Genomic DNA, 27,476 nt, shown 5'->3' on the forward strand with positions numbered 1-27,476 from the left:
ATTTCCACTGACACGGATCACACAGTTGTTTCGATCTTTTCTTACGGATTTGAAGTGTTCAGATCGTTGTCCGTTGCAGGTGGTGGAGTCCAAGGACCTGTCCGACCAACAGGAAATTTAGCAGATGCCTGGTGACTCGGCCAATTCTATTAGGTAGGTAAGCTTGAGGCCACATGCACTGGGACCTTTGTTCAACCAACCTGGAATGGAAGAAGCTCCAGCCCCTGGCGGTGCCCTTAGGGGCCGCGGTTAGGTTGGGTTTATAGCACTATGCCGCTGAAGCCTCCGATTTTTACCCAAGCCCTAAACGCCACAAATTCGTTCCACAACGTAGCATCTGGCACAAATCAAGGTCTAAAAACTCTAGCGTCTCCCCTATCTCAACCGCTTCAAATACATCTGTCGACCTAAATGAGAGTGCAACAGATGTGGATCTTCGACTGGCACAACGTCACATTGCTTCTCATCACATCTGCTGCAAGTAAATCTAATCTATTGAGCATTCTAAGGATAGCCAAGAGTTCAACACGCATGATGATAATTCAGAAGCAGCGTATTGCAAAGTATTCACCCCGATCAAGACGTAACAAAGCTCTTCCTGCAAATGAATCAACAAATGAAAAGTTCAATGCCCCCCAAAAGTCAAAAAACCCATCCCCCGATGAGACATTGCAAATTCAACGAAGTATCTCCACACTCGCCCAAGAGACTACAAAAACAGAACTCCTAATGATTGCTTATGTGGTAGTGATAGCGATGATAATGCCTGCCCTCATACCAGCTGCTGCGGCGGCTTGTCTTGTAGCTGCGTTCGATTCTCGCCGGCCGTGACGCCAATAAGCTAGGACTGAGGAGATCATCCGAGGAGCCGAAACTCCATCTCCTCACTGTTGTTCGTCTTGTAGTAATGATTGAGCCCGGGCGGGAACAGGGGTCGCAACCGCGGGATGATACATAGCCAGTTCTCTCCTCAATGTGTAGATGACGGCGGGAGCAGTTGTGGTAATCTGTCGCCAACTCGTGCCCGCAACGGTAGTAGTCGATCCATTTGATGCACATTTTAACTTTGTCGGTGCGAGTGGATAGTTTGCTTGTCCTTGATGTAAAGTAGGTTGCGTAAATCCAAAATTTAAAGGCAGATTCGAAAAATTGCCGTTCAAAGTTAGGGGGTTGAGTGCGATCGGTTTCTACTATATAGCCCTCACTCACCTCATCACTCAGCAAGCCTGGCACTCTTTAACAAATGCGGATTGAGCCATGTCATTTTATTGCCTCGCAATGGGATCTGGTCACCTTGTCAGGTGAGAGTCTCACCGAAGTATTATATAGGCGCAAGGCCGCAGCATATTCATGACGCAGACAACACATGCTCGCCCGTAGGAGGTGAGGGTACTTGGTATACAATACATTGTGTGGGAAACGCTGAAGTGAAGAACGTAAATTCCACCGCTTGACCTGTGACCAAAACAGAAATTGAAGAATGGATGTACAAGGCGAATATAAAGTTGGCGTGTAAATGACGCTGTCGGCCGCTTGTGGTGGCTTGCAGCGTGGTTGGCCTCCAACCAAAAAATGACTGGGAGAGAACAGTGATGCAGTCCCACGATCCCAAGTTCATATGACCTGTGGCACAGCCCGCTTGAAATCAGGTGTTGGCAAAGCTCAAGGCACACCAAAAAATCATGCGTTGGCCTTCAGCCTGGTAATTAAATGGAATCCATAGCCACCACCCATCCATGACTTGTGTAACACCGAAGAGCCTCAACAGGTGTCCGGTTTCACGGTTGCTTAAGTTTGTACCTACGTCTATCTAATAGCTAAAGCAATCAGATAATAACTCTAACAGACAAACATAAAGGCCAAGGGTAGGTACATTTAACCAGTGCCTTTCTTTGTCGACCTGAAAAAAATACAGGAAGCAACTCCAAACTCCAGGTGGAGTCCAAATATCACCCACCACAGCTTTGATTGTGGGCTTCATCCATGCCCGTGTCCAACGCCTTGTTGAGATATCTCTAGTCCGATGAAAAGACAGCAGCTATCCTGTGAAATCTTGTCTAGCCCGTGCACGTAATCATGATAAGCCTTAACTAAACAACCTGGTAACAAAAGGATTGGGAGAAAAAAGGAAAGAACCAAGTGCCGATTGCTCAACCACCAGATGCAGAAGGACAAGATGTGAGGAGATAAGAACCTATGTTCAAGGTGATACCCCAAAGACGTGGCCCCTTAATCGAGAATCCTAAATATGTAGCAAGTCGTTCCCAGCCGCAGCCACCCAAACACCACTCCTAAGAGTACTGCGAGGTAAGTGAGAAGAATGCTGACCTCCATGATTCGAACCCCGTTCAGGTAGAATGTGTTAGCGACGTCACTGCTCAGGTAGCAGAATAAGGAGTCTGCGCCCTGACCATTGAACCACCAATACTGTCTTTCTGATTATTGGAAGAAGGTCATGCTTTTGATCCTTTATGTCTGGGGTGGCATGTCCTAGGGGAGGAAGGGGTAACCAGACAGGGTGCTCAGAGTGGCTAGGGCTTCCAGGCGCTCGGATTCGTGTATCGGCCTCTTGGGGCACACCCGATTACCCTTTGTCAATGACCTGGGAACTCTTCAGATACTTTCGTCAGACAGGACGTGGTCCGGGCAGGCTGGGTGTAGGCTGGCCATCTTTATGGCGTACCTATTCATCGGTCAAACCTTGTTCTTTTCCTAGTTTGTGACCCCAGAAAGGAATTTCGGAAGGCCTTTAGAATTTCTGTCCTCTTTCCATGCGTCCTGCTTGACAGAGAAAGAAAAAGAAACAATGCTCACAATCTCTACACGAAATTAGGTACCACCGTTGAATGCTTTCAATATGGCCTTCCTTCTCGAGCCAGGAACAAACCAACCACGACGCAGCACGATAGCCAATCTCGACGACACGACCGAGTCAACTTCCAGCTCACTCAAGGCGACCGGACACAGGCACAAGTAGAATCCAAACACCGGAATAGAATGGGCAAGTCGAGAAAGAAGCAAATTTAATATACCGTTGTACCTATATTATCTTGACTATGGCAAGGTTGAAAGCCCCAACAAGTCTGCACTTTCTTCCAGATCTTGGGAGATGTTCGCGTACACGCCCACAACTTCATCAACAGTCCACCTAGGTGTCAATCTACGAGTGGTCGAAGTAAGAGCGTTCGTCAGCAGCTCAATCTCCTCCGAAGACTTCCCCAGCGTGGTGACCATTAACCATATACATTCCTGTGCACTCAATATGTGTTTGGGCAGTTCTTTAAGGTCTTCTGCGGATTTGTCACTCAAGCCAGATTCGCGCGCCTTCGTGAGAAGCCTGTTCCATATAGCCAACTCCACCCTGTCGTGATAATACCTCTCCGGGTATATGTGGAAGACGATGGAGGTGGCCTTTTCCAGCCCCCTTAGAAGGACTTCCAGTTCTCTCATCAATATATTAAGATCGACCCTCGCGGCCGAAATCCATGATCGCGTCCTGTCCAGATTCGTTACTACCAAATCCCGCAACCGGCGTCTTCCTAGCTCGTCGAGTTCCACCGTCTCCTTCTTTGTCTCCTCATTATCGACTTTCGCGGTCGGTAAAGCTGTACCTCGAGGTCTGGAGCGGAGGATCTTTGGCGATATAGATTTCTTCCCGGCCGCCAGTTCCTCCTCAGAAGGCCTCAGAGCCTTCAGCTGCTTCAACTGGTGGGCCAAGTCCACGAGTTTCAAGTCCTCTTCTTTTATCTTTGTGTGAAAAAGCCGTATTCGTTTCTGGAAATCACCAATCAATCTAGAACACGCACTGGTCAGCTCCTGTTCCATGATAGTAACAAGGTTCCCAAGAGACTTTTTACTTACGCCTTTGTCTCCAAAGCCATCCTTTTCCAGACTGCCCACAACTCCTCACCAGCCATCTTGCCTCTCTCCCAATCCGAGTTATACACCAAACGCCACAGTTCTTTGAAAGAATCGTGAGACTTGTACATCTCTGCACTTTCCACAAATACTTGTTTGCAGATCTGGGCCGTGGCTACAAAGCCCCCTTGCAGGCTTTCCACCATCTTCAGGTATTCCGGCCCTCTGTCTTTCTCCGATTCAGCCCTGCCTCCCCATAGAAAAGCCACCATGTTGTCGAAAACGCCGGGTTCGTGGGAAGCCCAGAGCTTATCTCGTGTCCTGCCGTAAGGGACCGAGGTCAAAAGATCCTCCCTGATCTCTCGATAGATATAAGGAATCGTGGGCCTCAAAGTCGCATAGATCAATACACCTGATAAGGCAAATAGGAGGGGGTACAGGGCCCAAGGACGGATCGCGCGGAGTACCCGTAATGGAAGCTCCCATAAATACTGCAGTACACTGAGGGCAGTGTCTAGTACCCAAAGAAGCACGGAGAAGACAAGGCGCTTGGCTTCCTCAAAGCGGTTGTCGGGCGGGTCCGAGTCCCAGTCTCGAGAGTAACCCCCCCGTCTGGAATCATACTCTGGATCCGAGGGGGTTGATTCATCCGAGTCGGACGTCGAGGGACTTTCTCGGGCCTGGGTCCTTGGTGTAGGATAGGGCTGTCTTTCAAACTCATAGGTATCCAGCGGAGGGCTTCTGTACGTCGTACTCGTTGTTTTCCCTCCAGACACTGATTTTTTGTTCGAAACATACGATCTGTTGTTGTAAGGAGAAGCCTGCAGATAGGCTTCATAGTCCTCATCATCGGTCGACCCTGAGGAGGGCGACGGCGGACGAAAGGAACTGTCGTAGCACGCACGATACGGGGACATCTTGACGGATGAAAGAGTGGTGCTACTAGGGGAACGATAAAAAGGTATGAAAGCGCAAGCACGGGGAAAGCGAAAAGCTAGAGAGGTCGGTCTCGGTGTTCAGATTCGAGCCTCGAGTGTATGTACTCCGCAGACAAAGAGGTGATGCATGCATCGACGTCACGACCCTCCCGTGAGGCTTAGAGTGTGGATTGTTTGCATTTTCCCTTTCCATACAATGCGGTGTTCATGCCAGTGCCGACAAGGACTGCCGTCCTGTTCAAATCCTGCAACCGGTCAACAAAGCCATTGGCGAGTTGGCTCGGGTCAACCCCATTTCGGCATTTTGTTCAGAACTCCTTTGTTCCTGGCCACACCAGAACGCCAACTCCAACATCACACAAGAGGAACCATGGAATTGATCATGAGTGCATTGTTGAAAGCTTTTGCGCGTCTTGGGCCCAAGCAAACGGATACCAATGGATCGACATTAATAAGTAGCTGTAGCCGAGCTATCTGTAAGATAAGAAATAACATCAGCAAGGCGACGAAACTCCTCTGCTGTGGAGCGTTATCGGACTTCCACCACTCCCGGTCGGTGTTCCCCTGCTGCTGATAGCAGCCAAAATGTTGCCTCTGTTTTCTAGACCAATGTCCAAGAAGTCCCAGCTGTAGCTTCGCTGGGAGGACTCCCCTTCCCTTGAGCCTTCCTCGTCCTTCTTGTTCCTTCCCGTTGTTGAGAGGCTCCAGTTGCTTGTTCTACTTGGGCTGCGCCAGGGGATTCGAACCGTGAGGTCTCTTCTCATGTTGCTGGATGAGAGCTTCTCTTTGAGCACTGGGCCGATTGGACGAAGGGAGCGCTTAGATGGTTGCGGTTTCAGGTGCGCTGTGGGTGGGGTGGTCATCGTCGCCGCGAGGTTTGTTGTGCTTGCTGGACCCTGGGCGTCCTTTTCTCGCGACGGCAGTGGGTGGGTAAGGATGTCATTGTTCTGGTATATCTCGGTGACCTCAGGAAGGGTTTTGATGCTCTTGGTCTCGATGGCAATATCCGCGCTCTCGGCCAGCCCAATGATGTCGCGGTGGAGCTCGGTTTGTATTCCGACATGGACCGTCGTCAGTGGCCTTGATCTCTGTCCATGATCGAGCGAGGCCGACATTCGGGACTGCTGGGGTGTGGAAAGTCTGTCCCTGACGCAAGATACGCAGGTCCGTCTGTTGATCAAGAAGAAGATTAGAAAGTTGCAGACCCCTTGGATTGATAACGCAGCGGTAGAGGCTACGTATGCTGGGAAGTTTGTGTGTCCATGGAGAATCTGGTTGACGCGAAAGATGCTGCTTGGTATCCATGTGGCCAGAATTGCAAAGGCGGAGAGGCCCGCAGTCAGTAGATATGACCGCTTGACTGGGTCGTCGATGGTAAATGCGCTTATTATCTCCCTTAAGCCATTCACACTTTGAGGTTCCGCCCTTCGAGGTTCCAAGGTTCCGTCTTGTTCACTAAGAGTTGGAGGAGGGGAGGGAGCTCGGCGGGGGTTGAGCCCAAAGGCACGCATGTAAACTGAGCTTCGTTTCGACGGTGCACTGGCTACCCTGGTTGGTAGGGCAGCTCTTGTAGACCGGCTTTGTTGGGTTCGGATCGATCGGCTTGGGCGGGTGTGTATAGACCGGCTCTTTCGGGTGTGGTTAGACTGCGCACGAGTAACAGTCATAGGCATCGGCGCGAGGGGGTGTGTACCGTCGGGCGATTCTGGAAACAGGGCGCTACTAGTAAATGGGGACAGAGGCCAGTCGCTCAATGACAAAAAGGACTTCCTGTCGCGCGGTATGGGTTGGAGGATGGGTGGGTGTTCGGGGCTTGCTCTCAGAGGAAACTTCGTGTCAACATCGTTTCGGGATCGAAATATATGGATCCCAAGACCTAGGTAGATCAGGAGAGTGCCCAAGATGCAGATCCAGACTGGGAGGTACTGGGTGTAGATCCGTAGCATTTGATGTGAGGAATCAATCCAACACCATATCTGATTGTTTGTCAGCTTCGTTGGACTGGATCAGAGCGATCCAACCTACCCTAGCATTGCCATAGTAGCCCAGGGCGAGCAAAATACCGGCAGAAATTCCTGGTCCACCATAACAGATCGAGCAGTATACCCACCACCACCTCCTAAAGTGTCCCGGGTCGGCACCATATCGAAATACAATCAGCACATTGATAGCCATAGCAAACGACCACCATGGATTGGACTGCAAGAACCTGTTCAAGTCCATTGATTAGTACCTACGGATGGTATCCACCTGCCTACCCGACCAGTACTCAAGACAACAGGCAAACTCACATCTGAAATAGAAATCCCTGTGCGTTGCACAACCCCTTGTCCCCATCCTGAATAGCCGTTCTTAGGCCATCCTGAGTCATAAGGGTAGCCACCGATGAGAATACATTCGCGACTGACGAGCACACCAAAAAGCAATTGGGAACCGTCCGAAGAGAACGGAACAAAGCAAAGGCCACGAAAACTAGCGTGACGGCAGCCAGAGAGACAGACCCCAGCGCCCGCTCGATTGTCACCAAAAGATCGGTTTGTTCCTCGGTCAAAATCAACAGGGGGCGGACCGAGTCGAGGGTCGTGGTGTTGGCTAGAAAAAACGGGATGACGGGCATCTTTGGATCGGACGAAAGAAAAGGACGGGTATCTTCAGTAACAAAAATAGAAAGAAGAAACTCTAATCGAGACGGTTGTTGTTTGTGTTAAAACATGTCGTTTGGGACAAGGAGAAACGGCGAGATCGACGAGATGGAGGATATTTTCGAGCGCGAAGTCAATGCCACTGGTGCTTGGGAGTAGCTTCAGGTGGTGGAATTGGAAAAGATCTTGATGAGAGGTGTGGGTCAGTCTTGGGAAAATGTCACGCAGTTGTCGAAGCCACCTACAACTTGGAAAAAAGGGAACTTGCAATGCCCAATAGACGCCGACGATGAGAAATATGCAGAATTGGTGAAATGAAATCCGGAACGAATCAAAGAAACATGGTTTGATGTTCTGTGTTAGTGGAAGCCCGTGATATCGTCGCGGTGTTCGACTTCCTTCACGAGAACCTGAATGAATGTATGCAAGGTATGTACAAAAAGGGGCCTCACAGCTCGATCAACTCGCCAAAGAAGGTTAAACGCGGGAGGGGTGGAGAAGCCATCTATATATACCATCCCTCCATACCTAACCTACCACCTAACCAGAACAGTTGGAGGTGCTACAGTCTTCAATTGAGTTTGAACGGCGTGTGGGTGTTGGTGTGCGGCGTCATAAATGAAAGGTGAGGTCGTGGGACAAGCCCAGTTGTTTGTGTGGTATGTCACCTTATTCGAACTGCTGCTACATGCAATGGATCCTTCCGAGGTCTTTTTGCACTCAGATTCCAGCTTGTTTGCCTACTGTACCACAAATTCAAACTCAGTGAGTGGCCAAGAGAGTCAGGGGAGGTGTGCTTGCGGTTTGCTGACGCCGCTGCTCACTCTTGGCTGATGTTCAGGAGAAACGCGCGCAGAAATATCTGCCGGCAGATGTGTAGATCAGGTTGAGCTCTCGTGAATGGCTCGACGGAGCTCTGTATAGCTCACTTTCGGCAGGTCGGTGGCGCAACCGAGGCAGGTTCCATTGGGTAAGTGGTTGGTCCAGCTCGCTGGCACCAGAGTTATTAAATCTGGAGAAGTCCCAGTCCATTTATGGCACTCCAGTGCACCTCTACCCGCCCATCTGGACCCGACTGTCTAAATTTACGACGAGTAGTAGAAAGCATCGGTTGAAGCTCAATCGCCTGAAGGTTTAATGATGTACGACGGAAACATCAAGCAATTGCATTTCCGAGGGCTAACGTCACCTCAACTCGAACCCCACAAACCTTCTTTTTTCAAGAGATGAAAAGATTCATGACAAAGATGCCGATCAGGCTGCGGTGCCAAGCAAAGCATGCAAATCTTCATAGTACCACGGCATGCAGCCATTTTGAGTATACGCAAAAACCAGGAGAAGCAGAGAACTGAGCCCGACGGTGTCTACAAGGTAGGTGCTGACGTGCATCAACACCAACGGGCTGGAAGAGAGGGTTGCAGCGCAGCGGCAAATTTAGAAGCAACCCAACCGAGCAGCACAGAAACGGATTCCCCTGGCATACGTTGAACTTAATACCGGGGTCCTGAGCAGCCGATCCTTATCCCCTTTTGTCATCATCGCCTTGACATGACGAAAAGGAAGACACGGTCCTCGGTGAAGGGCAAGAATCGGCAGGTCTGAGGCACAGTGCTGCGTAATCCACCGCTTTGCCGGAATCCTCTGATCTCTAGACAAACAATTCATTCCATTGTCTCTAGAAGGTCGTAAGTGATACGATGTAAAAGCATCATCTCTCGCACACTCTTTGATCCTCCCTAACCGTGTAAATTCCCATTAAGGTGCTATAAATGTTGATCCCTTAGGATAAAGTCAGACAGTCTCTCTACAAGGTGTACAGGAACTCTGGGTTGACATCACCCAAATCCCCAATCTCCGCCTTCGTCAAACCCGTCAGGCGATGATCAAGGAGTCCCTGCTTTCGGTCGAGATTCTGGAAGTACAAATACCGGCAGAGTATGTAGCTTCCACCACCCAGAAACAGTGCCATATACGCGATCACGGTAATGTGGCCGGCAAGGAAACGTGGAGCACCGAACCACAGATTACAAGATACAAGTCCGTTGAGGTTACCCCACCCGATCACCAATCCCAAAACAATGCCGCGTTTGTAGGATCCCTCCGTGTTGTTGGCCACCCACGCAATGGTGAGTGGTATGCTAGCATAGATGCCGACAGCGCCAAAAAATGCCCCCAGGTACTGAACAATTGGATTGGAGGAGGCAACGAGGAGGATGAAGCCAAAGATGCCAACGCAGGCGAGGCCCATGTTGTAAATACCGCGTTTGCGGTGTCTATCGCTGAACACGCTGACCACAATAGTCACCAAAGCTGCAACAGCATAAGGTGGGACGCTGAGCAGCTGGTTCTTGATGATCTGGGAAGGGTCGGTAAATGATAGGTTCGAGATAATCGTAGGGAGGAACAGACTGAGACTATAAAGCGGCATCATGGGGCCCATGTACACCACCATAGCAAGGTAGGTCTTCGTGTCCTTGAGGGCTTGCCAAACGTAGAGCATCTTGAAGTTTTCATGATGGGCCGAGCTCTGCTTGTCCCGGTCCAGCCTGCGGAGGACGCGCTCTTGATCGGCTTCCGAGAGAAACTCTGCCGTGTCAGGAAAGTCCTGCACCATCCAAAATGAGGCGATGGCAACAACAATGGTGAGGGCGCCTTCGAGGATGAAGATCCAGCGCCAGCCAGCGAAGCCGCCGATACCGTCCATTGTTGAAATCGCCGCCGCGAGGAGACCGCCAAACGACCCGGCGAGGGCGGCGAATGAAAAGAAAAGCGCCTGGGTCACAACGGTTCGTCAGGTTTTATGCGCTCCATTGGGCGATGGAGATGAAGGGGACTACTCACAGCACGTAGAGCAACCTCATCCCGCCGATACCAACAGGAGATGAAGTAATTGACACCGGGAAACAACCCTGACTCAAAAACGCCCAAGAAGAATCGAGCTGTCATGAGCCCGCTCCAGTTCTTCACAAGGCCCATGGCGGTCATGCAACCACCCCAGCCGACCCTACACGCACGGTCAAAATCTTGTTCAGATCTCGAGACCTAACCAATGAAGGCTCATGCTTACATGATCAGGGGCAAGAATATTGAGGGACGCATCCGCTTGAGCAGAACATTTGCAACGGGCTCGAAAGCCGAGTATGCCACAAAAAAGATCATCAATGTAGCACTGTAACCGAGGTTAGACATGATAATATCGTTCGTCATGTTGTCAATCTTGGCATTTCCAATGTTGGTGCGGTCCAAAAAGGCAAGAAGGTAGAGGAAACAGAGCCACGGCAGGAGGACGAGGTCTAGGCGACGGACCAATTTGCGGTCCTAAAGCAGCAAAACACGGTGTTTAGCAGCCAAATACACCTCGGAACTGGCATCATCGAGAGCTCAATACATACCACGGCAGCTCTTTCGGATTCGGACAGTCCGGCATCTGGGTCCGGTCGAACAATGACAGCAGATAGTGAGGTCATGTTTTCTGCTGCTGTGGCTGATATATTATTCGTACGAGAGCTTGATGGCATCGGCTTCCACCTCGTGTTCAATAGTGTATAGGATGGTAATGCGGATGCAAAAGGTCTGGTTCAACCATAGGGAATTAGTAGGATTGGTGAAGGTTGGAAAACGTTGGTTCAGGATGGGCTACCACGGGATAGCCGAACAAGAAATCGCGTCACGGGCCTGCCTCTGAAATGATTTGGCATGGGAGGAAGGAGCAGGTCGCTAGGCATTTCGAATGGTGTCTTGTTGCATGAACACTTATTAGGGCGCAGTCAGCCGTCTGCTTGGGGAGTGTTATTCTATGACGGAAGGCGAAGATATGATGGACCCAGGCAACTACAATGTTCAAGCGCCAGCTGGCTACGAGTGCATCTGGATTAGGTGTCTCAGTGTAAGGTACCCGATCTCAGGTACCATGTAGGTAGTCCTGTCCTTGGGGGATGGTGGAACATAAACGCTCCTGCAATTGCCAAGATACATGTGAAGTAGCATTTAAACACCGCCCAAAAGAATGTTTGTCGTCTCTGGCTTCGAATTACACACATATAAAAACTCGGGAATCCCTAACCCATATTCCAACTCTTGTTTCACTTCCAGTATTCTCCTGTTTTCAAGTGCCAGCTTGAGCTGGGTGAAGGCGGTAACAGGGGCCCGGTGGAACATGATAGCCCCGTCTGTGCCTTGTTGTCCCATCCCCACCCCTTCCAGGTTGCGTGGTGGGTATTGGTAATCCACGGGAGCAACTACACGAATGCTGACCCGGTGACCCTGGTAAACTCCTTGATCGTATGTTGCCACACTCTTCTGACCATATCTCTGTCTCTTAGCTGCTGAAGTGTATCCTGCACCTTGAACGCCACTGACTCCCCATCGAAATTAACAGAATAGACCCCGCTACCGTCCCTCGCGTCAGTCCCTCTAGCGACCGAAACCCCTTGTCCGAGCCTGACGCCCGCTGTCGGTATTCTCGAATGTACCCCGTCTCTTGCTGGAAATCGTGCGCTTGTGGCCAAGAATAGATGCCTCTCCCCAGCTTCGAAAAGAGGGAGCGCTCCGACGACTTTGAATACAGCGCGGATGACTCCGCCGGTCTTGGGACTGCTGTTGGTGGACGAACCTTTGACAAAGCCGGGAAAGGAATGGACAAAGCTGATGTTGGGAGCTTCCAAGGCCAGAGATTCCAGTGCCAGTGTCATCATTGTGCTGAGGCTGCCGTGGTCTATCGTTTGCAAGGGCCCGGCCTGGTGGTACCTCCCTGGAAACAGGGGGAAGTCATCGCCATCTAGAAGGCTCTCCTTGCCGGCGCCAAACACAGTGACGACTCTCCGAAGATGGGAGGCTTTCTGAAGAAGTGGGAGCAGGTTTACGATAAACCTAATCCGGGAGTAATAGGTCACTGCCGTGGGGTAGTACAGGGACTCGATCGTATCTGGGACCAAGCAGTCAGCCTCCAAAAGCCATCTAGAACAAGCTCGAGATGCCGCGTCAAGACTTACCGCTACCCTGGCTCGTCGACACGACCCCTGGCGTTAGAAACAAAAGATTGACGACGGACTCCCTGGCCTGTATCTCACGACAGACCCAGTCCACGGCGTGCAGAAGCGATACATCGGCCTGGATGAAGTGATATTCCCCTGCTGGGTTTAGGTCGTGAAGTTCGGCCACGATTCGAGTAGCAGCCTCTGTAGACCGGCCCACAAAGTAGATGCGAGGCTCGACGGTGTTCTTGGCGAGCTGCTTCATGGTTGTCTCCCCTATGCCACTCGTCCCGCCGACAAACACAGCTACGAGACCTGCAGGCAGCACCTCTATGATGCGTGTATTTGACGATTGCATCCGGCTGAAGGACACCATCTTGGCTATTAGGTTTTTTTGGGCTTGCCAGTGGCATCCAGAAGCGAAAAGCCGTTGTAAAGGCGTCCTCTGTTGAGCTGACTTGGTCGGTCCGAGACCTGATACGATCTGGGAATCGGTGCTTATCAAGAAGAATACAGTGCCGTGGTTTGTATCTGAAGTAGGGTGTCGTAGAGCACGGCGAATAGGGGGTTTCTCATATCCATTGAGGGAATCGGAAGGCCAGTCCGTCAACAGTTACTGAGGATTTACCAACGGCAGCTCTGCCTGCAGCAGAGGAGCAAATAGGGAATGGCACCGAGATACACACTGCAAGTCTGTGAACCTGAAAAGAGACCATTCCTTGACCGTGAAAAGGATTCACTGATCATTTCCTGTTCAGCAGAAACGTTGGTCTTGTCAGCGGGTCTCCGACCACTACACCGGGTGTTACCTCTCCCACCATCAGATCATCACCCGGTATCCGACGGCATCCGTGATTGGTCGGGGGCGGTCCCTTATGTTACTCAGATGCCTTTCAATCACATACATTCACAGACAGTTCCCACTTCCCCAGCTTCAGCTGCGATAGTGACACCTGCTGGATCTTGCACCTGCCCCTGCCGCGGACAATATGAGAGCCTCTTTGCCCGCAGCCCTCTGTGTGGAACATCTTGACGAGTAAGTGTAGAAGCGGAGTAATATTCTCCGATTGTACACGCCTACTTGCGGCCTTGAGATATAGTGCTGGTCTCAAGCCTAAGATATTCTCCAGCACGATAGGTGGCCACCCGTCTTACAAGGTAATACTTGCAGCCGAAAAAACAAAAGAAAGATGAGGGATAACGCCATTGTGCTGACGTTGCCCGGCAGATCTGCAGCAGGGTTTCACCAAATCAACATATCATTGCCGGATCGGAGCCCTCAAAACTGCACGTCTCACCAACAGCTCCCGAGCACCCCCCAACTGTCTCAGAGTCCAACAGTGCTGACTGAGCAAGAAATACATTTTCCTGATCGCCCAGGGTAGACTGATCTCCCGTCCCACGTCGTCCACTTTCGGAGTTTACTGTGTGGGTCTCCCCCGGAGTTTCTCGGCGGGTCGGGGCACAACCATCCGGAGCGTCGCCGGCCGGCCTATCCGGAAGGTACAATCGCCGAGTTTGGAGTTTGACCATCACACAGAAAGTCGAGGGCCACAAGATTCCCACTTTCGCAATGCCAATCCGTTCAACGATGAGCATCTTTTCGCCCACGAGTAACAAATTTGCTAAGCATTGGTCGAGGTCTCACTCCCCGAGTCCCTTATCTACTGCTGAGTCAGTCAAAGTGGGGCATACATCTCATCGCCCACAAGAATGATCCTTCCCAAAGCCATCATGATATGTGATATTGCCAAAATGAAGCGCGAATTCGATTTGAATCGGGCTGTTGGGTTTGTCTTAGCCCGAGACTGCGGTTCTCGAATTATGGGCTGTTAGAGAAAGGTGGTTCGGAGTTTTTGAGTGTTGCTTGCCCGGAGTATCTCATCCCTTCCGTGGAACTGGATGTTGTAAACTCCCTATCACGGCTGAAATCGTGGCAATCTCGCCCATCAACTTGCACGAGGGCGGTGGGTTCAGGGAGAATATGGCAATGCAGCAGTTTTGAGCTTGTCGTCAAGAGATTTTATATAGAGTCGACATGTGCGACGTCCTTGCACCGTGTTGAATCCGTCTTCTTGTTTCCCAACCCTATTCTCATCAGGTATTTCAACAACACTTGAGTCCGAAGCCCACCCCTCATCTTGACTCATCTACCTGAACGATTAAAGGTACCCTTCACTCCTTCCAGACTTTGTGTATCAAGCAAAGATGGAACCCAACACACCCATCGCCATCGTCGGAATGAGCTGCCGGTTCGCTGGCGACGTCGACAGTCCAGAGAAGCTCTGGAAACTTGTTTCCGAAGGCCGCAGCGCATGGTCGGAGATTCCTAAAAACCGCTTCAACATTGACGGGTTCCTTCATCCAAATTTTGAGAAGCTCAATGGGGTCAGTTCAAACTCATCTTCTCAGAAGAGGGATACAATCTCACACTTTTGAAATAGACCAATGTGGTAGGAGGCCACTTCCTCGAGGAAGATGTCGGCTTGTTCGACGCCAATTTCTTTAATTTGTCGGCAGAGACTGCAGCGGTAAGTCAGACATGACTGTCGCTCGCCATTTTTAAGGAGCAAACTAACGGGATGAAACAGGCACTAGATCCTCAGTTCAGACTGCAACTGGAGTCCACATATGAGGCACTGGAAAGCGGTAGGTTTGCCCCACAATGCTCATCCCATTCTCTACTAACCCATACTTGTTGTCTAAGCTGGAATCACCCTTCAGGATGTCGCCGGCTCCAACACTTCTGTCTTTGCCGGCTCATTTTTTCGCGACTACCATGAGAGTCTGATCAGAGACCCCGACGCCCTGCCCAGGTTTCTACTGATGGGCACAGGGGCAGCCATGGCCTCCAATCGCCTGTCACACTTTTTCGATCTGCGAGGACCGAGCATGTCAGTCGACACGGGCTGCTCGACCACCTTGACTGCGCTGCACCAAGGATGCCAGAGTCTTCGGACCGGTGAATCGGACATGTCCATTGTGGGCGGTGCAAACATCATGTTCAACCCGGACATGTTCCTGACCATGTCCTCGATGACCCTGATCTCCAAGGATGGCAGGTCCTATGCATTTGACAGCCGCGCCAATGGATATGGCCGCGGGGAGGGGTCAGCCACCATCATCCTCAAGAGGCTCGACGATGCCTTGCGGGATGGTGATCCGATCCGGGCCATCATCCGGGAGACAGGCGTGAACCAGGACGGCAAGACGGAAACTATCACCACACCCAGCGGCGAGGCACAGGAGGCCCTTATTCGCGCTTGTTACAAGAAGGCAGGCCTTGATCCTTCCCAGACGACCTACTTTGAAGCCCACGGAACCGGCACACCAACGGGCGATCCAATCGAGGTCAAAGCCATCTCGTCGGTTTTCCAAGACACTCGACCAAGCGATGACCCATTGAGAATCGGATCAGTCAAGACCAACATCGGCCACACAGAAACGGCAAGCGGAGTTGCGGCCATCATCAAGGTCGCACTGGCGCTCGAGAAGGGTCAGATCCCGCCCAGTGTCAACTATGAGAAGCCGAATGGGAAGCTGCGTTTGGACGACTGGAAGTTAAAGGTGAGTGATCCGGCCGTGGGCCTTCCCGGCATCAATTGGCCGAGACACGGAAATAAATGCTAATCAGCGCCTTCTCTCCCCTGCAGGTTCCCACTGAACTCGAGCCCTGGAATGGAAAGGAGGACGTGAGGCGTGCGTCTATCAACAATTTTGGCTATGGCGGATCCAACGCTCATGTTATCATGGAAGACTTGGATTCCTTCACTGGTTCCCGACGCCTTCAGCAGGCTGCCAATCTCGACAATGCCAGCAGCCGGTCACGACGGAGCAGCAGTGCTCTCGAGTACCTGCCCCGGCGCCGAGTGTTCGTCTTGAGTGGCAAAGATGAGAGAGCTACCCAGGCCATGGTCTCCAATCTCAAGGACTACTTGCTCAACACCAAGATCACGGATGAAGATGGTTTCCTCGACAACCTTGCCTACACTCTGGGCCACCGTCGCTCGCGGTTCCCGTGGGTCACATCGGTTTCTGCTGACACGGTCGAGGCCCTGATCAAGATTCTCGATTCCCCAAAGGCAAAGCCTGCCAAGGCAGCAATCGCTTCTCCCAGGGTAGGATTTGTTTACAATGGCCAGGGCGCGCAGTGGTGGGCGATGGGCAGGGAGTTGATTGAGGTCTACCCCGTGTTCAAGGCCGCGTTGCTCGACTGCAACAAGCATCTAGAGAAACTCGGGGCAACTTGGAACATGATTGGTATGTTTTCTCCGTTCGTGCTGGAAATGCTAGGTTTCTAATACGCGTGCTTCTACAGAGGAGCTAAACCGAGATGCCGACACCTCCAAGGTCAATCAGCTGGACTACAGTACTCCCGTGTGCGTTGCCGTCCAGATCGCCCTTACAAACCTGCTCCGGGCTTGGGGTGTTACCCCCACAGCAGTCACGAGCCATTCGAGCGGAGAGATTGCCGCCGCTTATGCGGCCGGTGCTCTCGATCTCCAGTCGGCCATGGCCATCGCTTTTGCGCGTGGAGGCCTCGCTTCGGAGAGCAATCGTCAGATTGCCCGTCAGGGGGGCATGATGGCAGTGGGGCTTGGAGTCGAGGACAGTCGGCGATTTCTCTCTCGTGCCACCACCGGCAAGGTCGTCGTGGCCTGCGAGAACAGTCCCAACTCCATTACTCTTTCCGGCGATGTCTGTGGTCTCGAGCAGCTCGAAAGGGTGTTCCAGCAGGAGAATATCTTTGCGAGACGCCTCAAGGTGGACGCTGCCTGGCACTCGCATCATATGGAGGCTGTTGCAGAAGCCTATCACAGCGCTATGGACAAGAAGGTTCGGTCGCCGCAGGATCATCTCGACTTCATCTTCTCGTCGCCGTCGACTGGAACACGCATGGAGGATGCCCGCGAGATTGGAAGCCCTGCTCATTGGGTACGCAGTCTGACAGGACGCGTTCAGTTTGTCGACGCATTCCGCAACATGTGCTTCGACACCCCCGGCGCCGAGTTGTCTGTCGACATGGTGATCGAGGTTGGTCCACACGCGGCTCTCTCCGGGCCCATCCAAGAGATATTACGCATGCACGAGTTCAATGGCGTTGTCATTCCATACGAGAGCTGCCTCGTCAGAAAGAAGCATGCGGTTGAGACCATGCATACACTCGTTAGCAGTCTCATCCAAAAGGGCTACCCAGTCAACCTTGCACCTGTCAATTTGCCCTATGGCCGAGAAGGTATCAAGGTGCTTCACGATCTTCCCAGATACCCCTGGAATCATCAAACCCGCTATTGGATCGAGCCACGATTCAACAAGGCCCTTCGCCATCGCCAAGAACCGCCTCACGATCTTCTTGGGTCTCTTGTTCTCGGAACAGATCTCAGTGCGCCATCCTGGAGACACATTGTTCGCATGAGCGACATTCCGTGGGTTAGGGACCACGTTGTCCAATCCAATGTGATCTATCCAGCAGCCGGTTACATCTCGATGGCCATCGAGGGCATGGCCCAACACGCAGCGAGGCAAGGGCGCAAGGGCAGGGTTCTAGGCTACCAACTGCGAGATATCAACATCCTTAACGCCCTGGTTGTGCCCGAGACAGCTGACGGCATCGAGCTTCAGTTGTCACTTCGACCATGCAGCGAAAAGGTCCTGGACATTAAGGGATGGACGGAGTTCAACGTGCAGTCTGTCAGCTCAGATAACATCTGGATGGACCATTGCAAAGGTCTGATATCGGTCGAGCACTCATCTGGGGATGAGATGGGCTTTTGCCAAAACGCTTTGCCGGGTCATGGGTTCAAGCTCGCCCATCCCATGAACGAGTCCGCCTACAGAACCCGGGTCAGCCCACAAGACATGTATGCTGGCCTGCGATCAGGTGGCATCTGCCACGGGCCCATCTTCCAAAACATCAAGAGCATTCGAACTCGAGGTCAGCAATCTGTGACATCCTTCACAGTGGCCGACTCCAAAGCGACTATGCCCAAGCACCACCAACACGACCATGTCGTCCATCCCACCACGCTCGACTCCGTTTTTCAAGCTGCCTACACTGTCATCCCCGATTCCAGCAATGTTCGACAGACGCCCAAAGTGCCCAAGACTATCAGCAAGCTTTGGGTCTCCCATGATATCAACGCCCAGGCTGGACATTTCTTCAAGGCTTACACCAACCTGAGCCACATCGACAACCAATCCATGACAACGGGGCTCACGGTCTTTGAAAGCCCAGCAAATGAGATGATTGAGTCGATCGCGCCTGTTATCACGATTGACGGTTTCGTTTGTCAATCCATCGGAACCGCCCCGGTTCAGCAGACAGACTCATGGGAACAAGACAAGTTTACTACAACTCAATGGGTTCCGGACATTGGCCTTCTCAACGAGGCATACTTGAAGGACAATCTCAGCAGTCATATCTCGGACCAAGAGAGAGACACCTTGATGGATCTACGCCAAGCATGTCTGTTTTTCATTCACGACGCTCTGGCTGAGCTCACGGCAGCTGACATCAAACGGTTGGAACGGCATCAGAGGAAGTTCTACATTTGGATGGGGCATCAGGCTGAGCTAGCCCGCACGAATCAGCTTGCCCCTGACAGCAGCCGGTGGATCAAGGCTCCGCTCAAAGAAAAGCTGACATTGTTTGAGAAAGTCAAGTCAGGCAGCACCAACGGCGAGATGGTATGCAAGCTGGGCCCCCATATTGTGCCAATCCTTCGCAGCGAGATTACAGCTCTGGAAGTGATGCTTGAAAAGGACTTGCTCTCTCGCTACTATCTGGATGCTCTCAAATGGGGACGAACCAATGCGAAACTTGGAGAGCTGGTCAGGCTCTACGCGCAGAAAAACCCGCGAGCCAAGATGATTGAGATCGGGGCGGGAACTGGGGGGGCGACAAGCCATATCCTGCAGGGACTTGGAAACAGCAAGGAAGGGAACGGCCCCAATGTCGGCTCATACGACTTCACGGACGTGTCTTCTGGTTTCTTCGAAGCTGCCAAAGAGAAATTCCAGGACTGGAACAACGTGGTCAAGTACAAGAAGCTCGACATCGAGCAGGATCCAATGAAGCAAGGGTTTGAAGAGGGGGGCTATGATGTGGTGATAGCATGCCAGGTTCTTCATGCCACAAAGTCGATGAACAACACCATGGCGAATGTGAGAAGACTCTTGAAGCCTGGCGGCAAGCTATTCCTGATGGAGACAACCAAGGACCCAGTTGATTTGCAATTCGTCTTTGGATTTCTTCCAGGCTGGTGGCTCAGTAAGTTCCCTATTCTGTCTCTTTCACCCAATATGTGCTAATATCTGTTGCTTGTAGGCGAAGAGGAAGAGCGCAAGTTCAGCCCTTCACTCACAATCCCCATGTGGGACCGCGTCCTCAACCGCACAGGTTTCTCCGGAATCGACGCTGAGATCCGAGACTGTGACGATGACGATCTCTACGCATTCAGTGTCATGATGTCGACGGCTGCCACCGGTCCGCCCAAGTTCGACTTTGACATTGCTTTCGTCACAGCCAACCCAACTACGCCGAACCCCTGGCTTGACCAACTCGGCGTTTCTATTGGTCTTCTTACGTGGACGGTGCCAACCGTACATTCATTGGACTCTGTCACTGCCGATGACAACAGAGTTTGTATCTTTGTGGATGATTCAGAAAGCCCCATTCTCGCCAGTGCCGATCGCACAGAGTTCGAGGGCCTCAAGACGCTTTTCACGAGATCCAAGGGCGTCCTATGGCTAACTCAAGGTGGGGCTATGGACTTCAAAACACCTCACGCTGGCCTTGCGGCCGGATTTCTCCGATCCCTTCGTCAAGAATATGTTGGCAAGCGGCTGGGGACTCTGGACCTCGACCCAACAAGACCCCTTTGCTCCGCAGAATCAGTGAGCTCCATCACCCAAGTCTTCCGCAGCTTCTTCAACTACTCAGACCTCGAAGCTGCTTCCGACTTTGAGTTCGCAGAGAGAAATGGTGTCATTTCAGTTCCCAGATACATCAAGGATGTTTGCCGAAACAACAATGTCTTCCGTCGCCCAGCCGAGCAGTCTGTACATCCACTGGAGCCATTCATACAACAGGACCGCCCTCTGCGTCTCACCATTGGTACGACTGGACTTCTCGACACCCTCGCCTTTGATGATGATGCCAGCGCACTCGAAGAACTGCCCGAGGACTTTGTCGAAATTGAGCCCAGAGCTTTTGGTGTCAACTTCCGCGACGTGATGGTTGCGATAGGTCAGCTGAAGTCTCGAGTCATGGGATACGACTGTTCAGGTGTTGTCACTCGAGTCGGTTCTGTTGCTGCTGCGAATGGCTACAAACCTGGGGATCGTGTCTCAGTGCTGCTGAGGGGACACTACGGGAGCCGTACCAGGATTCACTGGACCAGTGCCGTTCACATTCCTGAGGACATGGGTTTTGAGACGGCTGCTTCGCTTCCCACTCAGTTTGTGGCCGCCTACGTTTCTCTCTACGACAATGCCAGACTTCAGAGAGGCGAGACTGTTCTCATTCACTCGGCCACGGGAGGTGTTGGTCAGGCGGCTGTGATGCTTGCCCAACGGGTTGGGGCCGAGGTTTTTGTCACAGTTGGCTCAGAGGAGAAGCGCAAGTTTGTTATGGAGCACTTTGGTATCCATTCCGATCACATATTTTCAAGCCGTGATGTGTCTTTTGCCTCTGGTGTCAAGGAGATGACCGGTGGCAAGGGAGTGGACGTGGTACTGAACTCGCTTGCTGGGACGTTACTGCAGGCAAGCTTCAACTGCCTTGCACCGTTTGGCCGATTCGTCGAGATTGGGAAAAAGGATTTTGAGCTCAACAACAGTCTAGGAATGGAAGCTTTCACGAGAGCGGTTTCCTTTTCCAGTGTCGATGTCATCGCACTGGGTGAGTGCAAACCAATGGAAGCCAACCGGATCATGAAGGACATTGTGCGAATGGTTGCTGAGAAGGAGATTAATACAGTCTATCCCATCTCAGTCCTACCCCTTTCTGATGTTGAGAAGGCTTTCCGCCTGATGCAAGCTGGCAAACATATGGGAAAGATTGTGCTGGCCGTCGATGACGAGACCATGGTTCCGGTATGTTGGCCCCTTTTCACATGATATTACACGGCCATTGACAATATTACCCTCCAGGTTGTCCCGCGCAAGTTAAACGCTCGCCTTCGCACTGACGCTTCGTATCTTGTGGTCGGTGGATTTGGCGGTATTGGGCGATCAGTGTGTCACTGGCTTGCGGAACATGGCGCCCAACACATCGCCGTCATGTCTCGCAGTGCAGATAGCTTTGGAAAGGCAGATCAGCTTCAGACCGAACTTATCAGCGCTGTTGGTCACCAGGTCAAGGTCGTGGGACTTGGTTGCGACATATCCAACATGAAGGAGCTCAACAGGGCGCTCGCAAAGTATGCCAGAACCGGAGCACCACCCATCAAGGGTGTCGTCCACGGCGGAATGCAGCTTAAGGTATGAGAAGTCTTTTTCATTTACACAGCAGTTGCTAACCTCATCACAGGACTCTGTCCTGGACAACATGACTCTTGAGGACCACAATGCCGCCCTCCATCCCAAGCTGCACGGCAGTTGGAACCTGCACCAGTACTTTTCTGGTGAGGGCGATCTCGACTTTTACATCATGCTCTCCTCACTTGTCGGCGTTGTTGGCTTTGCCAGTCAGTCCAACTACTCAGCTGGTGGCACCTTCCAGGATGCACTTGCTCAGCATCGAGTGGCGCGTGGTCTACCAGCGGTTTCCATCGATCTAGGCATTGTCAAGTCTGTGGGGTATCTGGCGGAAGAAAAAGAGTCTGCCAAAACCATCGAAGCACTCCAGCGACATGGCTTCACGGGTCTGCGCGAGAGCGAGATCCTTGCTGCCATCGACTCGGCGATCGCGACCCCCCTTGCGGGAGCCCTCATGCTCGGCATCAACACTGGACCAGAGGGACAGACAGAGGACTCTCCTCTGCGGCGGGACGCGCGCTTCTCGCAGCTTCGGTACCAGAAGATGGAACAGGAGGGCGGCCAGATGTCCAACAAATCTGGATCTGGTGATTTGGCGAGCAAGCTATCATCCGCCTCGACATTCGACGATGCAGCGGAGGCTGTGGTGGGCGGGATTACCAAGAAGCTGGTGGACATTTTCATGATCCCGGAGGACGATATCATCCCCTCGAAGTCGTTGACGGACTATGGTGTGGATTCTCTTGTTGCGGTGGAGCTCCGCAACATGCTGTCCATGAAGGCTGGGGCAGACCTGTCGATCTTTGATATCATGCAGAGCCCGTCTATCACTGCTCTAGCGGGGGCGGTAGCAGCCAGGAGTAGTCATGTCGACACCGCCATTCTGAGTGGTTAAGGTCGATGTTGTTGCGGCGGGTTGGCTACATTGTTTTGCTGTCAGTATTGTGTGTGTTTGTGTGTTTTCTCTTCTCTTGTAATTTTTCATGTTGGTTGTAGTTTTTGTACCATTTTGGTTGGATTGTCTATGTGGTTTGGTTTGGTTGTTTGCTTTGGAAAGCCGGATCATGGAGTTCTTGGATGGTTTTTTGGGATTTTTAACCGCGTTGAGCCAACTGGCTGGTTTGGCATCTTGAACCAATTCTCATTGCTCCTCCTTGCTTCGACTGTGGGGTGGTGAGATCTTGTTTGCACCAGTTCTGACTTGGTTGGACCTTGGGTACCTTGGGTACCTTGATGGCCAGCCCGTTGATAGCGAATGGTTACAAAACGTTTCCTGTCCCAACGTGCACCATTGCGGGTCGTTTGACACCAGACTCACGAACTGTCTGTCAGCTGAGCAGCTCTGGCAGTGGAGCTGCGTTTGTCGATCATCTTGCAGATCCCCGACGCCCCGATCATGCTTGCAGCATGTTGAGTTGTGATCTGGCCATCCTTGCTGCCGGCACGCCCGGGCGATGAGCACAAACTTACGATGTGCCCCGATTTGTCGAAATCTGACAACTTTGAGGTGGTATCAGCAAATCCGACGCCATGGTCAAGTGTTGTTTGTTGGCGAAATATGCTGATCATTCCACCTTGTTCGTTGCTGACCACCCCTTTTTTCTCGCACTTTTTCCAAATCACGACATATGCCAGGCAGATTGATTAGAAATGTTGCCCTGGATGAGTATAGGATGACGACGTGTTGCTTACGATGATGTCTTGGGTACCAACGAGCCGGTACGAACTGATGCGGGCTGTCTGCGAACCAAGCAAGGGTGTCGATCATGTTACGCATGGTTGAGCTTGAATAGGTGGGGTTGGCATCGTCGCATCATCAGGCAAGATCTCATTCATCATGAAGTGTCTTTTAAGGGGCTTTCTATGTCCCTATCTAAATCTGTCTTGAATGCTCACGAATCAACACGCAACCATACCAGTCCTGAATCCCCGAGCCCCTGGCTGTGCGGTGGATTGCCAAACAACCATACAGGACATTGGAGCAGACTCTCAGCATGATGACGGACGGATATCTTATTGTTGGGTGTCCCTTCGCACATATTGCAAAGCCTAATATTATATACCTATTCACAGAGAAAAGCCCCCTGAAAAGCAGTGAGTGAAAACGTCTCCTGTGGCTCCAACACAAGCAAGTATTCGCGTGCAAGATTGTTGAAGCTCTGCATGCTCCTCAGCGCGTTCATGCAACACTGAAACTCGGCATTGATGTCGTCCTTGACTTCCATCCCTTGATAACATGAAGACCCTGGCGGCGTAAGTGCTTGCATGTTCTCCACCACACGGTTTGGATGTGCCATGAGCCTTGACCCGGCCAAAAAGATGGCGAGCGGGAGGAAAATGTGGGCCTATCTCGTGGAAGATGCATTAGTTTGTGTTCTGATGATGCCATGTGCTCGAGAAAAAGTGTGTCTCACCTTGAAATAGGGGATGTGCTCATGGGCTTTGACCAGTCTCGCGATCTCCCTTGCCGCGTGCATGGCTTGGTTCTGGCACTCTACCACATTGGGTCGACATGATTCCTCGTGGGATGTGGACTCGACAATCTGGCACATGTAGATTTTGACGGCGTGCGCCATCATGGTGGAAAAGAACAGCATCGGTTCTGTTGCTGAGATGACTGGGTGGTTGACCATCAACGAATGCAAAGACGAGCTCAGCGTGTTTTTGACCCATTCGTGACGCATCCATAACTCCAGTGATGCGCTTGCATATGTCGGTTGCGTTCGTTGGGCCTGGCATTGCGATACTGCACGACCAAATATCGTGAGCAAAATGGCAGACTCGGCCAGAGGCGACAAGAGGCTGTGGTCCCCGGATGCAAAGACCTCTTCCAGAAACCGCTCTTGAACGGGACTGCCACCCTGAAAGGCGAGGTCTGAAGACGGGAGTCTGGTACAGATCTGGCATGATGTTATTAGTTGTGGTTCGGAGATGAGGATCACCAAGATGCGCAGGGATGGTGACGGAACCTACCATTTCTTCGATCAGCGTCAACGGCCTACGGTTTCTTATACACAGAAGCCGATCCAGATAATATGCAACCCAGAATGTTCTACGCTTTTCCTCCCTTGAAACAGCGTCGTCGCATTCAGCCGCATTCTCCGAAATATCAACCTCGTGGAGCCGTGCAAGTTGGACAAGCCTAAAGGCCCTGCCGGCCGTGATCCAGGCACGCCGGTAGTTGCACCGTGCGAACTCGTAGAAGGCAAGCAGAAGCCACGCTTGCACTTGTTCCACCCGCACCGTGTTCATGTCGTCCTCGTGGAGATCCAGGTTTTCGAGCATATGGCGGGTTTCCTTGTAGAAGAGATCCCGCGAACTTTCAAACTGCGACGAAAACGACATTGCCAATGTCCACATGGCATACTGCAGACACAGCAAGTAATTCGCCCCATCCATCATGGCAATCTGCCGAGATCTGGCAAAATACCGCGACTGGCTGAAGATGGGCACATTCGGGTGGACCCGGTCGAAATACAGCTGGTCACTGCAACACGTTCAGGTCAGGAGCCACATCGAAGAAGTGTCTGGGGGAAATAGTAAGAACATACAGATCCGCTCGCATCAGATCATCGACAAATGCGCATCTCGGTGGGGATTGGGGAGAGGGAGGGAACTGGAAAGTCGAGAAGCCCATCGGAAGGGAGCTAGGTGTCATGGGAGACATGGCGATATGGATATCGCTCTCCCAGGAAGGCCTTCTTTGACATGATGGTGACGGAAACTGCGAAAAGTCCTGATCCGAGGCCGAGCTTGCAGATGGCATTTCGGGCACGGGCGGGGCTTCTGAAAACTGAGTAGCGAGGGTCAACGCTTCTTCGGTGGGATCAAGACTGAGACGTCGTTCCAGAGCCACTATCAAGCACAGTCAGCATCATGTGCAAGAAGCGACATGGCGATGGGGAGGGGGAGGCCATAGTACACACCAACACGATTTAAACACACACCAACTTGACTTCGAAGGTTGTTGAGTTCGCCCTTCTTGGGGCCCCGTGGTCGTCGTTGGTTGTTGATTTCACACACGAGACCGCCATCTTTGCAAGTCCCACAAGGACTTTTCCTATCACCTGGGGTTTTGGTCAGTACGAAACGGAAACGTTGGATTGGTGTACATGAATTCTTACATCGTACTTTGCGCTTCTGGCATGCCTCGCAGGCGGATCCGGGGAGCTGCCGTGGTGCCCGGTCGGTCGTGCCAACTGCACTTCTTGTGCGACGGGCAGCAGTCATGGTGAGCACCTAGTGGGTGGTAGGTTGGCAGTGTCTATGCACGGGCAAAGATGGAGAGAATAGATGGGTTGTAGAAGCAAGACGGCCGGTGTTCAGTGAGCAAATGCAATCTGAACTGTGCAAGAAGTGGGAGGGGAACTGCCTTGACAGATGCAGGGTTCTCTAGGCCCAGTTATACAAGGTCGACGGGTATGGATGTCACAGACTGGCACGAGAGATCTTCTCCTTCCCACTCTGGACAGATGCAGGTTCCCGACTCCAAGATGGGTTGCACCTGCCTGCCCTGCCGTAATCATACCTACATACGGTACATACATATCGGCGATGGCGGCCGACCAAAGGGTAGAGCAGAGAGCGGTGTATCATTGTATCGAAAGACTAGCCATGGTATCCAGCCACCGATCTCCCTTTGGACCCGTTCTCAACACTCCACTCCCGCGAACCCATCGGAGCAAGTATCTATCCCCACAGCTAGGTACACTATTCTCTGGTGGGCAGCTTGAGGGGGACAGGGAGGGGGTGAGGGGGGGGTGTGGGGGCTGTCTGGGATTTGGGACCATCGCTTTCCAGGGTGCTGGGCCGTAGACCCAGGTATCGCATCTCAACAGAGAGATACCTATCGATCATTTGGTTTTCAGCACCCCTCTGCCTTTTGTTCGGGCCGTTGCGCTCCAAGCCTGACCGAAGAGTGCGTGCGTTCACCATCTAGGCCGCTAGCGGCTCTGATCGACATCCCCAGATCCCAGACTGGGATCTCCCTGGGCGTCCCAAGTGGGAACTGAATCATGCTTGCTCCTGTCCACTTTGGGCTGGGCTGTTCCTGTTTTCTGATGCTTGGAGTTGCCCATTTCAGCTTGCAACTGCCGCTGAGCGAGACATGGACGCCGCGCATTTCCACAAGCAGCAATCGTCCCCAACCGCCATCAACGCGCCAGTTCATGCAGCAGATCAGATGGCAGATGGCAGATGTTCGCTGCATGTTGGCTCCACGACCCAACAAGCGGCCATCCTGCAGCTGCATGTTTGGTTGCATGGCAGCCTGCATTTCTCCAGCGGATGCCGATTACCTCAACGACTCTTCTCTCATCATTATCAGCCTGTGCTTCATATGAACTTCGCAGACGTCTTCTGAGCTTGCTTGCTCAGATCTGCCCGTTGGATTCCCGGCTTGGCTTCAACAAATTCCCGACCAAGACCTAAACAATGTTGCATCAACATCCTTGTGTTGATTCCGTCAGCCCTGTCTGATCCTCTGGCGAGATCCCTGACCACGGTACCATGAACAACCCAACAAGGGACACACACAACACATCATCACCGGCCATTGTATCGCTCGCTAAGGACCGGAGCCACGG

At 52.1% G+C, this 27,476-nt stretch overlaps 6 protein-coding genes across 6 annotated transcripts; 1 reads left to right on the forward strand and 5 right to left on the reverse strand.

The window, feature by feature from the left end:
- Positions 1 to 3,006: 3,006 nt before the first annotated feature.
- Positions 3,007 to 4,885, reverse strand: QC761_302030 (uncharacterized protein). The gene is made up of 2 exons (XM_062877350.1): positions 3,862 to 4,885; positions 3,007 to 3,793 (listed from the first exon to the last, which is right to left on the reverse strand). The coding sequence occupies exons 1-2, from the start codon at positions 4,773 to 4,775 to the stop codon at positions 3,055 to 3,057; spliced, it is 1,653 nt and encodes a 550-aa protein (XP_062733169.1). The 5' UTR covers positions 4,776 to 4,885; the 3' UTR covers positions 3,007 to 3,054.
- Positions 4,886 to 5,290: 405 nt separating this feature from the next.
- On the reverse strand, positions 5,291 to 7,413 carry QC761_302020 (uncharacterized protein; the record flags this gene model as incomplete). The annotated part of the gene is made up of 3 exons (XM_062877349.1): positions 5,291 to 6,772; positions 6,822 to 7,005; positions 7,088 to 7,413. 3 exons carry the CDS (start codon positions 7,411 to 7,413, stop codon positions 5,291 to 5,293), a joined length of 1,992 nt encoding a protein of 663 aa, XP_062733170.1.
- A 1,757-nt stretch (positions 7,414 to 9,170) lies between these two features.
- On the reverse strand, positions 9,171 to 11,137 carry QC761_302010 (uncharacterized protein). Its single transcript, XM_062877348.1, has 4 exons — positions 10,831 to 11,137; positions 10,506 to 10,756; positions 10,280 to 10,442; positions 9,171 to 10,211 (listed from the first exon to the last, which is right to left on the reverse strand). Exons 1-4 carry the CDS (start codon positions 10,954 to 10,956, stop codon positions 9,243 to 9,245), a joined length of 1,509 nt encoding a protein of 502 aa, XP_062733171.1. The 5' UTR covers positions 10,957 to 11,137; the 3' UTR covers positions 9,171 to 9,242.
- Positions 11,138 to 11,399: 262 nt separating this feature from the next.
- Positions 11,400 to 13,189, reverse strand: QC761_302000 (uncharacterized protein). Its single transcript, XM_062877347.1, has 2 exons — positions 12,430 to 13,189; positions 11,400 to 12,362 (listed from the first exon to the last, which is right to left on the reverse strand). Exons 1-2 carry the CDS (start codon positions 12,785 to 12,787, stop codon positions 11,677 to 11,679), a joined length of 1,044 nt encoding a protein of 347 aa, XP_062733172.1. The 5' UTR covers positions 12,788 to 13,189; the 3' UTR covers positions 11,400 to 11,676.
- A 911-nt stretch (positions 13,190 to 14,100) lies between these two features.
- On the forward strand, positions 14,101 to 23,167 carry QC761_301990 (Type I Iterative PKS). The gene is made up of 9 exons (XM_062877346.1): positions 14,101 to 14,799; positions 14,856 to 14,942; positions 15,003 to 15,060; positions 15,119 to 15,978; positions 16,065 to 16,671; positions 16,730 to 19,681; positions 19,739 to 21,507; positions 21,565 to 21,894; positions 21,944 to 23,167. The coding sequence occupies exons 1-9, from the start codon at positions 14,620 to 14,622 to the stop codon at positions 22,784 to 22,786; spliced, it is 7,686 nt and encodes a 2,561-aa protein (XP_062733173.1). The 5' UTR covers positions 14,101 to 14,619; the 3' UTR covers positions 22,787 to 23,167.
- A 577-nt stretch (positions 23,168 to 23,744) lies between these two features.
- Positions 23,745 to 27,035, reverse strand: QC761_301980 (uncharacterized protein). The gene is made up of 7 exons (XM_062877345.1): positions 26,840 to 27,035; positions 26,016 to 26,817; positions 25,818 to 25,958; positions 25,443 to 25,746; positions 24,865 to 25,378; positions 24,306 to 24,791; positions 23,745 to 24,236 (listed from the first exon to the last, which is right to left on the reverse strand). The coding sequence occupies exons 2-7, from the start codon at positions 26,119 to 26,121 to the stop codon at positions 23,955 to 23,957; spliced, it is 1,833 nt and encodes a 610-aa protein (XP_062733174.1). The 5' UTR covers positions 26,122 to 26,817; positions 26,840 to 27,035; the 3' UTR covers positions 23,745 to 23,954.
- Between the last annotated feature and the right edge of the window lie 441 nt (positions 27,036 to 27,476).

This window comes from Podospora bellae-mahoneyi, chromosome 3, assembly GCF_035222275.1.
Source record: "Podospora bellae-mahoneyi strain CBS 112042 chromosome 3, whole genome shotgun sequence".
Taxonomy (NCBI): domain Eukaryota; kingdom Fungi; phylum Ascomycota; class Sordariomycetes; order Sordariales; family Podosporaceae; genus Podospora; species Podospora bellae-mahoneyi.

What these genes read in the sequence shown, in the direction of transcription:
- QC761_302030 (XM_062877350.1), bottom strand. Translation starts at nt 4,775, where the DNA reads ATGTCCCCGTATCGTGCGTGCTACGACAGTTCCTTTCGTCCGCCGTCG. An exon ending in ATGGCTTTGGAGACAAAGGC is followed by an intron (nt 3,794 to 3,861) that starts GTAAGTAAAAAG and finishes TGCGTGTTCTAG; the next exon opens with ATTGATTGGTGATTTCCAGA.
- QC761_302010 (XM_062877348.1), bottom strand. Translation starts at nt 10,956, where the DNA reads ATGCCATCAAGCTCTCGTACGAATAATATATCAGCCACAGCAGCAGAA. An exon ending in AATCCGAAAGAGCTGCCGTG is followed by an intron (nt 10,757 to 10,830) that starts GTATGTATTGAG and finishes TTGCTGCTTTAG; the next exon opens with GACCGCAAATTGGTCCGTCG. An exon ending in ATATTCTTGCCCCTGATCAT is followed by an intron (nt 10,443 to 10,505) that starts GTAAGCATGAGC and finishes CCGTGCGTGTAG; the next exon opens with GGTCGGCTGGGGTGGTTGCA.
- QC761_302000 (XM_062877347.1), bottom strand. Translation starts at nt 12,787, where the DNA reads ATGGTGTCCTTCAGCCGGATGCAATCGTCAAATACACGCATCATAGAG. An exon ending in GTCGACGAGCCAGGGTAGCG is followed by an intron (nt 12,363 to 12,429) that starts GTAAGTCTTGAC and finishes GCTTGGTCCCAG; the next exon opens with ATACGATCGAGTCCCTGTAC.
- QC761_301990 (XM_062877346.1), top strand. Translation starts at nt 14,620, where the DNA reads ATGGAACCCAACACACCCATCGCCATCGTCGGAATGAGCTGCCGGTTC. An exon ending in TGTCGGCAGAGACTGCAGCG is followed by an intron (nt 14,943 to 15,002) that starts GTAAGTCAGACA and finishes GGGATGAAACAG; the next exon opens with GCACTAGATCCTCAGTTCAG. An exon ending in ATATGAGGCACTGGAAAGCG is followed by an intron (nt 15,061 to 15,118) that starts GTAGGTTTGCCC and finishes TTGTTGTCTAAG; the next exon opens with CTGGAATCACCCTTCAGGAT.
- QC761_301980 (XM_062877345.1), bottom strand. Translation starts at nt 26,121, where the DNA reads ATGACTGCTGCCCGTCGCACAAGAAGTGCAGTTGGCACGACCGACCGG. An exon ending in TGTGTGTTTAAATCGTGTTG is followed by an intron (nt 25,747 to 25,817) that starts GTGTGTACTATG and finishes TGTGCTTGATAG; the next exon opens with TGGCTCTGGAACGACGTCTC. An exon ending in TGACGCTGATCGAAGAAATG is followed by an intron (nt 24,792 to 24,864) that starts GTAGGTTCCGTC and finishes ACATCATGCCAG; the next exon opens with ATCTGTACCAGACTCCCGTC.